This window comes from Hemitrygon akajei, chromosome 5, assembly GCF_048418815.1.
Source record: "Hemitrygon akajei chromosome 5, sHemAka1.3, whole genome shotgun sequence".
Taxonomy (NCBI): Eukaryota; Metazoa; Chordata; class Chondrichthyes; order Myliobatiformes; family Dasyatidae; genus Hemitrygon; species Hemitrygon akajei.
Window position 1 is genome coordinate 20,488,120 of NC_133128.1, and position 12,306 is coordinate 20,500,425.

Here is a 12,306-nt window from a genome sequence, read left to right on the forward strand (position 1 = left end):
ATTTCCAGTTGCAGAGAAGGGGAAGGTGTGGAGAGCACGCTGCATTAAAGCCTCCCATTCATCACTCTCTCTCAACTAAATCAATGTACTGCATCCCATCCATTTAGTCCTGGCCTCTACCCTGTTACGTGTAATCCCTTTGTTCTCTCCAGACCTTCTCCTTCTTTGCAGTTGGAAATGAGATTCTTTTCTAGATTTCCCCAGTTCTGACAGAAAGTCACCTACCTAAGTGACCCTGGTTCAATTCCTGCCACAGACTGTAAGGAGTTCTCCCCATGACGCATGGGTTTCCTCTGGGTGCTTGGGTTTCTTCCCAAATTCCATAGATGTACCGGTTAGTGATAATGAGTCACATGGGTGTAATTGGGCAGTATGGGCTTGTTGAGCTGGACAGACCTGTTACTGTGCTGTATCTCTAAAAAAAAATTAAAAATAAAATGAACCCTAACTCAATTTTTCTCTCCACAGATACTCCCTAACTTGCTGAATATCCCCAGAATTTTGTTTATTATTTCAGATTCTCAGAGTCTGCAATTTTTTTTTTGAATCTCTGCACGAAGTCCACAGCTCACGTTCTGACTGTGTTCAATTGTCTTCCCTCGCTTTCCTGGTCACCCGCTGCAGGTCCACAACCACCAATTCACTCTCTTCCATGACTTAACAAAGGCAGTTGTAGGTGACGGAGTCGCTGGCAATTCAATCCTTTTCTGTGGCCCTCGAGAGATGGTATTCATCACTCTCCAGTTTGCCGTGGAGGAGACCCATAGGAAGTACCATGTGGGCACACAGCCTACCTTTTGCCATGCTTCTTCATTGTACAGCCAACTTAATCCAAATCCAGGCCGTGCTTGTTGACTGAACAGGGTTACTTCTTAAGACACGTGCCAAATTATTTTGCAGCATGCACATTTATAAGTTTAATGTCTGAGCGCACCGCCTTGAACCTACTTTGAAGGGAGTTGTGAAGATTCTGTACAAGCAGAATGTAAATCGTGGTGGAAATCTATAAAGCAAAGGAGAAGCTGCTCAAAATCTGTGCAAGGATGCACTACGCGGCATTAAGTCACATGATCGCAAACAGCTGAAACTGCCCTTCCCCTGATACTGTCTGTGGTACAATAAGAAAGAGATTGATGTTAATATAACACCATGTATAACCTTTGGTTATCCAAAACTATTAGTCACTTTCAGTATCTGCTTAGAGCTTTATGATATTGGTTTTAGTATGGATGATGGCAAAATTGTAGGGAGAAGTCCCCTCTTCCTTCCAATCCAAACTCCAGAACCTCTAGTGATGCAGCAAACTGTCATTACCATACGGAGATTCAGAGAAGATCTTGTTTTTAAAGCTCCTTGCTATCTCTCACAGGAAGGCCAATGACCACAATTGGGCCTAGCTTCTCAGTAGCATCACAAAGCTCTTCTCCAGCGGCATCATGAATGGGGGCTGGCCGGTCCTCGATTCATGATGTCACTTGAAATGGAATCAGATGACATCAAGGAAGGGATTTCTGCTGTGAAATGTCTATTCCCAGGTTACCTCTGCTCAGCATTTTTAAAAAAGCACTTCAAGTATACCAGGGAACACTAGTAAGTGTATAAATGCCTGTCGTTACAATGTTATGGCAGCTAGAATAAGTGGTGGTTCCATAGTATCCTGTAGCATATAGCATTACAGTAATATACTTTGAGGAATGAGTAAAGTAATGGATATTCCAGGTAAGTGTAAACTAGAGTATTTGGCAAATGGCTCAACATCTCATTGAGTCATAGAGCTCTGCACCACAGAGACAGTCCTTTCAGCCCATCTAGTCTGTTCCAACCCAGTCTTCTGCCTAGTCCCATCTGCCCGCACCCGGTTTTATGAACATGCCACTTTAAGTTTCCTTTAGGACTTGAAATCACCATATGCCAGTTGACATTTCGACCAGTATACACAGGATTGATTTCATAGGGAGAATAGGATGAAAATAATGAATTAAAAGGAAAACCTCTTGTTATTCATTAAAAGGGCAGACATTCATGTAAACAAATGGAGGAAACTTGGAGTATTGTGTGCAGCTTTGGTCACCTATCTACAGGAAATATATAAATAAGCCTGAAAGAGTGCAGAGAAAATTTACATGGATGTTGCCAGGGATTGAGGACCTGAATTATAGGGAAGGTTGAATGGGTTCACTGGAGCACAGGAGAATGAGGGAGATCTTATAGAAGTTTACAAAATGATGAGGGGTATTAACAGTGTGATTGCATGCAAGCTTTTCCTCTTCTCTATTAAGGAAATCTGCTGGTGATCTCAGATTGTTTCTGGGGAATTAAATTGATACTACAGTAAATAATAAAAAATGAAAACAATAACAAATTGAACTACACTAAAGAATACAAACAGTGAGTAATAAAAGTAGTGAATAACAGTTTAGTGCGACATTATTACAGCTTGGGGTGTCAGAGTTTGGAGTTTAATTCCGACACCATCTGTAAGGGGTTTCTACGTCTTCTCTCAGAATGTGTGGGTTTCTTCCTGATGCTCCGGTTTCCTCCCATATTCCAAAGACGTACCAGTTAATAGGTTAATTAGTCATTGTAATTTGTTCTGTGATTAGGCTAGGGTTAAATAAGTGGGTTGCTGTTCGGTGAGATTCATTGGGCCAGAGCGGTGTTCTACATGGTATCTCTAAATAGATAAATAAATAATAATGTTATCCCATTGATCTGATCATGCTACACCTGTGTCCCAGTCAGACTTCCTCCATAGTGGTAGGCCAGTGTGAATTATCTTCCCACCACCAACTGGTGGCACACTAACTTCAGTAACAACTCACACTAATTTTAGTAACAACTTATGTTGACCTATTAAAGTCTAAATCAAATGCATGCCATCAGTCTATCCTCAGTCTTATTCCAAATTGCACGGTTCTGGCAGATTAGATTTGCCCCTGACTTCTTTCATACAAAAATGAATAACAATCTTGACTTGTGAGCAAAACATATCAGAGTCTAAACATTGTTTCTTTGCCAATGATAGGGTGTAAATATGGGTTGTAGCCAATTGGAACTTGTTATCCACTGAGCTTCCCAAAATGGAGCTGGCAATATATGGTGATGTTTTGTGAGCAATTTCCAAAATTCCTAGCTATTCCTCTGAATTACGATTGCTGTAATCTGCAGCCTGTAATTACTTTTTAAGAAATGTACTTTTGAACTGTCTTAACAAATTAGCAATTTTAAAATCTGCTGAAGGATTCAATGAACTTGACTCTCAGGAATGCAGGAATGGCATCTTGATGCCGACGAAGGTCAGCCATCACCAGCTCTAGTTGGACTTCAGGCTAGATTAGAGGATCGAGGCCTGAGAGCGGAAAATGAGCCAGTGACCAGCTTCATTACTCCATGCCAGTCAAGATCCCCCACCTGACTCCATCCCATCTACCTGACCCATCTCCCTTTCTTCTCACTACTTCCATTAGGCAGGAGATGCTGGAATTGTGAGTCCCAGGCCACCAGGTTCAGCAATAGCCTGCAGTTGACCCACTGAACAGATGACCCTACAACCTAGACTAGCACAGATGGCTTCACTTTCCTCAGCGCTGAATTGATTCCACAGCCTGTGGACTCACTTTCAAGGACTCTGCAGCTCATGTTCCCTGTGCTATTTGTTTACTTTTTTAAAATAGCTTTCACGATTTGTCCTCTTTTGTGCATTGGATGTTGGTCAATCTTTGTTATGTGTGTTGTTTTCCTGGGTTCCACTGTATTTTTTATTGTTTGTACTTATCTGCTTACTGCCTATTAATCCACTGGCACTTATGGCAGCAACAAAGGTCCTCCACCTCTGTCCGTCCTTGGCCATCTTCCCTAATGTGCCCAAGTATGGTTCAGGGTGCTCACTTCTGCCTCTTATGTATGGTGCCAAGTTGTCCTTGGTCTGCTGTGTTTCCTCCACCCTGCAGGGGTCCAATGGAGTGCTGTCTTGATGAGGGAGTTGGCCTCCCTTCTCGTTCCTGTGGGTGCCTGCATGAACATGAATCTCAAGGTTGTATATACTTTGATAGTAAATTTATTTTGAACTTTGAGGTAATCCTGGGTAGGAGAATGGAACAAGTATTGTCAGGTAGAATGCCATAGATTAGGTAAAAGCTGTGAATATACCTTTCCAAAATAAATAAGACATGAAGTGTATATTTATGAAGTTGTATTAAATAAGATGAAAAATGAGGAAGGAAATGAGAACAGGAAGGAACAAAAGGCAACATAGCAGAAGTAAAGATAAAATAAATACTTAATGGTTACTTTTACTTTCAGTGCATTTGCCTAGAAATCGTAAATCCATCTGCACCTTTTTTATGTATAACTTGTAAATGAAAGCATTTTTGTGTCCATTGTCTAGTATTTGCACCCACTTCCTGTTGAGGCACAACCCTTCGAGAAACTGGACTGGGCATCATCAAAGGCTATAGCTCACGTTAAAGATTAGCTTTGTTTATCACATACACGGCAAAACGTACAGTGAAAAGCATTGTTTACATAAAATCGAATTGACAAGGTTGTGCCAGGCAGCCTGCAAGTATCGCCACCCTTTCAGTGCCAGCATAGCATGCCCATATCTTAATAATCCTAACTGTGCTTCCTTGGAATGTGGGAGGAAACACATGCGATCACGGGGAGTATGTACAATCTCCTTACAAACAGCAGTGGGGAACGAAGCCTAATCTTACAGCTGACACACTGCAAAGCACTGCAGTAACTGCTATGCTGCCCAGAAACTGAATGGGAAATTAGGATGTTTATAGATAACTCAAATGAATCAAGCCAAATATTATGCCCAATGTAGTCAACTATGGATAAATAAAAGTGCTTCTCCAACCCCAGCTTACCACCTCACAGAGCCCTCAAACACTGACCCTGATGGCTGCTGATCAGGCTTAAGATCACCTGTAGTGTCAGGGCATGGCTGACCCACTCTGTTAGAGAGCTCTTTCACAGGGGACCAAATGTTACAGATTGTCATGGGCAGGTCTCTTTAAACGCACTGACCTATTTATCATAAGTAAGCATGCAAATAACCTTCAGGCATGCATCTGCCATATGTGAAAAGCACAGTTCAGTTTTTAATGTTCTTATTGGGGAACAAATCACACTGCCAATCTTTTAAAGCAAAGATCTTCCAACATTGTTCTTTTCTATTACTTCTGGTTTGGTATTACTGTTAACACTGCACTTAACTTGGCTCAGAAAGAATCAGAAACTGAATGGGGTTTATTATTACTGACTTATGTCTTGAAATTTGTTGTTTTATGGCAACAGTATAGTGCAATACATAAAAATGTTACAATAATAAATAAATAAATAAATAATGCGAAAGAAGAATAGCGAGATGGTATGCCAGAAGTCCAATTTTTAGGCAATTATAAACACAAGATTCTGGAAAATTTGACCAACGCACATAAAATGGTGGAGGAATTCAACAGGTTGGGCAGCATCTATGGAAAAGAATAAGAGATTTGATATTTGAGATCAAGACCCTTCATCAGATCAGTTCTCAACCCAAACATCGACTGTTTATTCCTTTCCCTAAATGGCATCTATGGAGGGAGAAAAACAGCCAACATTTCATGCCAAGGCCTTTCATCAGGACTGGAAAGGATGTTGGTTGGGGGGAAGTGCAATGATATATATAACTGTTACTATTCCTAATATAAAAAGCATTTCTGATATCCCAGGTTAATGTTAATAAATGATGCAATTTTTAACATTCAAATCATGAGGCTTATCATCAACTTCAGAATAATCCTGGGATTGCCAAAGTTCTTGGCAATTTAAAGGTTATGACCAGTGCGACAATCTGGATACATTTTTGATAGAGATAATGGGGCAATGTCAGGAACGATTATGATTGCCAGAAATTGCAATGGTGACCTTTTCATATGGGCTGCTTTAGTTTTACATTTAAAATAGTCCACAATAAGTGTTCACATGAAAGTGTTTTGCTCCAGATGTTGTAACGTGATCAGACAGCTTTCTGAAATAGGTTTATTCATCACTCCTCGTTAAATGCACCCTGTTTCTCTCTACTGGATTCACACATACACACCGCTCTAAATAAAATAAGGTTATGTCACTTTGGTTAGCAAATGTAAATGTGGGTGACCAACATAGGAAACCCAAGCCTTCTCCACATCCCAAACTGTAATAAGTCTTCTCTGATCCTCATTTTTTAACCACAGTCTGGGCTAACATTTAAACTTTAGCCCTCACCACTAGCTTTATCAGGAAGTTTGATTTCATAAATTGCTGGTTGATATAATTGCCTGCAAATTAGTCATAGACTCACACAACACAGAAATGTGCCTCTCAGCTTACCATACCCAGTCATGCTGATCTTATTTACCAGCCTGCTGTGCCCTAGTCACTCAAGTACTTGTCCAGACGTTTGTTAAATGTGTGAGTGTACCCAACTCATCTATCTTCTCAAACAGTATGTTCCAAGTCTTCCTCAGCCCCTTTTAATGATTTTGTTTCTCTCCCTAAACCTATTCCCTCTGGTGTTAGACATTCCATCATGTGTAACAGCTTCCATTAGGCCATAAGAAATAAGAGCAGAATTAGGTCATTCAGCCCCTCGAGTTGGCTCCTTCATTCCATCATGGTGATTTACTATCCACCTCATCCCCATTCTCCTGCCTTCTCCCCACAACCTTTGATCCCCTTACTAATCAAAAACCTTTCCGCCCCTGCCTTAAATATACTGAAAGACTTAGCCTTCACATCTATATGTGACAGTGAATTCCTCAGATTCACCACCTCTGGCTAAAGAAATTCCTCCTCATCTCTGTTCGAAAGGGACACCCTTTTATTCCGAGGCTGTGCCCTCTGGTCCCAGATGCCCCAACTACAGAAAACACCCTCACCACATCCACCCTATTTAGGCCTTTCAATATTTGATCGGTTTCAATGAGATCCTACCTCATTTTTTTAAACTGTAGCGCAGGGTACAGGTGCAGAGCCATCAAATGCTCCTCATACATTAACCCTTTATTCCTGGGATCATTCTTGTGAACGTCCTCCAGACCCTCTCCAATGCCAGCTCATCCTTTCTTCAATAAGTTACCCAAAACTGCTCATAATACTGCCAAGTGTGGCCTTGTAAAGCCTCAACATTATATCCTTGCTTTTATATTCTACTCCTAGTTTCTGATTAATTCTAAATCTAGTTTTACACAACTCAACCAATCTATACACTTGATAGTTTTGCATACTGTTCTCAGGTTCTCTGTTCCAAGGCAAACAAACTAAGCCTTATCCAGTTTCTCCTCGTAATTGAAATGTTCCATCATAATAAAAATCCTAGAAAATGTCTCCTGCACCCTCTCCAGTGTAGTCATGTCCTTTAATATTGTGGAGACCAGAAATACACAATATTCCCTCAGGGAGGAGGAGTAACACCTTACGTTCCATCTGGGTAGCCTCCAACCTGATGGTATGAATGTTGATTTCTCCTTTTGATAAATAAATGCCCTCCACCTCTTCCTCTATTTCCCCACTCTGACCTTTTACCTTTTCTTACCTGCCTATTGCTTCTTACTGGGTCCTCTCCTCCTTCCCTTTCTCCTATGGTCCACTCTCCTCTCCTATCAAATTCCTTCTCCTCCGGTTCTTGACCCTTCCCACCCACCTGGATTCACCTATCAGCTACCAGCTAAACTCTTTCCCTTCCCTCCACCTTTTTATTCTGGCATCTTCCCCCTTCCTTCTCAGTCCAGAAGAAGGGTCTCGGCCCAAAACATCAACTATGTATTCATTTCCTCCAGCATTTTGTGTGTGTTGTTTTGATATTTCAAATTACTCCAGTTTTCCAGGGTTGTACCATGACCTCAATGCTCTCTTGTTGGAGCAAGCATATTCGGCCCATTAAATGAGAGCTATCTGTGTCACTTATGAAATTAGGACATCTTTGCTTTAACAGATCATTATCACCGTTTGTTTCTCTTTAAGGGCAATGGAATCCTACGTTTCCATTGAGGTGATTCATGATAGGAAGTGTTGGTCCAATTCTTATGGACAGGACTTCAACTGAAAATTGTCACCAGAACAGGTGCTAAATGATTTTTCTGGGTGATTTTCGTATAATATAGGCTAAAAATGGGTCTGCTTCTCCAACTGAAAAGAAAATCAAAACTAATATAGATAAGCTTCTGTTTAATTTGACGATGTGTCATTGGTTATAAATGAGTTTACTTTTTATCTTTAAAATGCAGTCTTGTGAAATGAAGAAGCTAAGTGTTGCAAAATCCTGCAGCCTCTGTATGGCTTTGAGTAAGAGGGGAAAGAGAAAAATAAACTGTGAGGCAGAGTTTCATATAAGATCATGGATCTGTAAAGCATGGAGTCAGATGAAGTTCTTTAGTTCCTATTGCACAGAAATTGTTTTATGTAAGGACACTGTCATAGTTGCCTTTTTTACTTTAAGATAGTCATTAGAACTCTTTGGTCTTGTAGCAATTCAGAAGTAAGGTTTTCAAGTTCATTAGTGATTTCAATAAGGGGCACCATTTGTGGCTTGTATCAATAGAGGAAACGCAATCCCTTTCTCGCCCTTGCTCTTACTTTTCACAACAGACTTTTGGGAAGCACAATATGGGTTACATGTGCTCCTTGGCTTGATCAAGTCACTTCTCGATGCTTCCAAAATGGAACGTTGCCAGTGCCAAGAAAGAATAAAAAGTTCATTGCAACACATATTCCATGGAACACAGTTGCAGTTGAAGAGATGTAAGATGATTAGTCCCCAAGCACTTGATGCAGATTGGCAGCAGTTATCTGTGGGACACAGCAGAGATCTGATTCTTCACCAGCACTTACTGACATGAGGATGTGCTGGTAATCCAATTGGGGTGCTGGACCTCCAACTCAGGCTCTCTGCAATTTGAGAAGCATGGAACAGCTTAAATAATTGATTTTCAATGTGTTTATAAAACTCTAAATAGTATTAAATGTATTGCTGCCATGGCATATTCTGAAGATGATTACTTATCAATGACTAACAGAGGCTTTTTTGGGAAGTAATTCTATTCAATAAATTTATCTGCAATATTTCCAGCGATGAAAGAAATAAAATTCACTTTGCAACTCCAGCGATTAATGATTCGAATCCGATTCCTACTGCTGTCTGTAAGGAGTTTGTACATTCTCCCATGATCATGTGCATTTCCTCCCAAGACATACGGGTTAGGGTTATCTCCCTAAGTGTGACAAACCTTGTGGGTTACCCCCCAGCATAATCCTTGGACTACATTAGTCTTTGGCCCAAGATGATGCATTTCACTGTATGTTTTGATGTTTCATAGAAACATAGAAAACCTACAGCATAATACAGGCCCTTCGGCCCACAAAGCTGTGCCAAACATGTCCTTACATTAGAAATAACCTAGTGTTACCCATAGCCCTCTAATTTTTCTAAGCTCCATGTACCTATCCAGGAGTCTTTTAAAAGACCCTATTGTATCCGCCTCCACCACCATCACTGGCAGCCCATTCCACACACTCACCACTCTCTGTGTAAAAAAAAAAACAAAAACAACTTACCTCTGACATCTCCTCTGTACCTACTTCCAAGCACCTTAAAACTGTGCCCTCTTCTGCTAGCCATTTCAACCCTGGGGAAAAAGCCTCTGACTCTCCACACAATCAATGCCTCTATCAGGTCACCTCTCATTCTCTGTTGCTCCAAGGAGAAAAGGCCGAGTTCACTCAACCTATTCTCATAAGGCATGCTCCCCAATCCAGGCAACATCCTTGTAAATGTCCTCTGCACCCTTTCTATGGTTTCCACATCCTTCCTGTAGTGAGGCGACCAGAACTGAGCACAGTACTCCAAATGGGGTCTGACCAGGGTCCTATGTAGCTGCAACATTACTTCTCAGCTCCTAAATTCAATTCCACGATTGATGAAGGCCAATGCACTGTACGCTTTCTTAACCACAGAGTCAACTTGCGCAGCAGCTTTGAGTGTCCTGTGGACTTGGACCCCAAGATCCTCCACACTGCCAAGAGCCAAGAGTTTCAATATACATGTGAGAAATAAAGCTAATCTAATCTAGACAGGATGTTTTAATGCTGCTTACTTGGTGGAAACCAAGTAGCTAAAATTATCATTATTACTTACAAGGCATAGAACTATCAAGAGCTGAAACTTTGTATTTTATCCAGAGCTCTCTAGGTCTTGCTCCTCCTGGTCCAGAGAGGGGTGAAATAAAGCATCTTTCTCTGCTCTTGAGAGATAAAAGTTGGTCAGACGAATGTTCAGAAAAAAAATGAAGTGGCACAGCAAGGAGGGTGTCACCTGGCAGCTTCAGCAGCCCTGACATTTGTGTGGAGTTTGCACGCTCTCCCCCCAGCAGCTCCAGTTTTCTCCCACGTCCCATAGGTGTAGTAGTTGGAAGCTTAATCTGCCACGATGTCTGGCAGAGAGTGGTAGCTTAATTGGTCATGTAAATTGGTTATAGTGTGTAGGTGGAGGGATCTGGGGAGACTGCAGGGAACATGCGGAGAATAAAGTGGAACTAGTGTAGGATGAAAGTAAAATGATTGCTTGGTGGGTGGTGAGGATTCAGTGAGCTGCTTCAGTAATATATTGTGCTCTGACTCAATAAGAAATAAAAACCATTTAGCTCTTGCATCTGCTTCAGATAAACCATAGCTGATTTTTAATTTCAGTATCACTCTCCTGCATTAGCACCCATATCTCTTGACTCATCTAATGTCTATTAACTTCAGCAAACAAAGGGCACTCTCTTAATCTCACATATTGTCCCTCAGTAAAGTAATCTAAAAGATTGCATCAGTTTACACATGCATGGTGGTTCACTGAATTCGACCTTAACCATTTCACTCCTCCACTGTCCCTGACCTGCCAAAACCGATAGTCTTACATACTGTGCTGGATGAGCAGAAGTTCGCTCCGATTAGAATCGGAAAGATCAAAGTCATTGTGTTCATCATTTAGTGCAAATTCCTTTCTTTATGTGACTGGCTTTCTCCCATTTTTAAGGACTATCTGAAATCAAACCAGACTATTCTCAAAATAATACCTACATTGGATCCAGAATTGATATTGGGATTACATATCTCTAGTATTAGAGGCACTGCCCATTTCCACCGCCACAGCACCCGTTGGCCCTATCCTGCCCTGCCTCATTCATCTGTGTCCTTGTAACCTATAAACATGATTATAATTATCTACTCCCTGCCTCCCAACATCATTCAATGCCCCATTTAACTTATTCTCTAAAATCCTGTGGCTCTTGTCCTAACTCACACTAAGTCCCCTTCCATCACGCCGCCCACTCTGGCTTGTTATTGTCCACTTTTAATTTCCTTATCAGGCTTGAATGTATTCATTGTAGCCAACTTCTCAAGCCCTGTGACTCTCCCAGTTATCTGGGCCCTATCATTTCTGACCTCTCCACTCTAACGTCAACCATACCTTAATCTGAATTCCCACCTCACTTGTTTTGCCCCATTTCATTCTGTCTTCTCCTTTGTGACACTTTGATATTTCTAAACAGGTCTTTCGTCCTTTCCATGTTTGATGAGATGCCTCATTCCTTTCACTACCACAGGACATGTATTTTTGTTGCATCTCTCAAAGGCAGAGGGAGGGAAAGGTTCACTTGGCAACATGTTTGTCACAGACACTGAGGGATAAAGAGTTTGGTCCAATAGTACTCAACTATGTTCTACATAGGGTACAATGTCTCTATAGACTGCCCAATAGGTTTTTTATTTGGTTTGGAAATTTGCTGTCTGGAAGCAATTGGTAACTGGGGGAAGTCTTTGCTGTCTTAGTCTGGACCTCTGGGTGAGTAATGAGCTTTGCAAAATGAGACTGCTGAACATGCAGCAGTAACATTAATGGCCACATTTTTCAGAACTGCTGTCACCTTTGTGATTTGACAATATGAACATGCAATTTGGGAAACAGCGCAGGTTTTGGATACAAAACCCCAGGGCAAATTGTGAACCGCTGTCAATGAAGCAAGCCCCGGATCTTCATAGACAACAGTGGCATCCTTCATATCAAAAGAAGTTCTTCTGTCTAGGTAGGAACATCTCAATCCACAGTTATGAGGTGCCTATATCTGACAGCATTGTGTCTTCGGGCAACAGAGGCTTCCAGTTCTCACTCCCATAGTCTGTCCATCACTCAAGAGTAAGCCTGCCCCAAACCAGTTCCATCACTTGAAATGTCCGATCCCTTTGCCAACCACCACCTTTCCCAATGATCACATCAGAAAACTATTCTACATG

General features: G+C 41.3%; 1 protein-coding gene across 13 annotated transcripts in view; it reads left to right on the forward strand.

Annotated features, from left to right (window-relative positions):
- Window positions 1–12,306, forward strand: part of erg (ETS transcription factor ERG) — a 278,454-nt gene that overhangs the window by 164,723 nt on the left and 101,425 nt on the right. For 6 of the 13 annotated variants that reach the window (XM_073044962.1, XM_073044967.1, XM_073044971.1 and 3 more), the window contains exon 1: window positions 4,007–4,033. The exons of the other annotated variants lie outside the window; for them this stretch is intronic. In XM_073044962.1, the coding sequence (XP_072901063.1) occupies window positions 4,016–4,033 (18 nt within the window). In that variant the 5' untranslated portion in view covers window positions 4,007–4,015. Of the gene's footprint in view, window positions 1–4,006; window positions 4,034–12,306 lie in introns of those variants that run through there. 13 annotated transcript variants of the gene reach the window in all.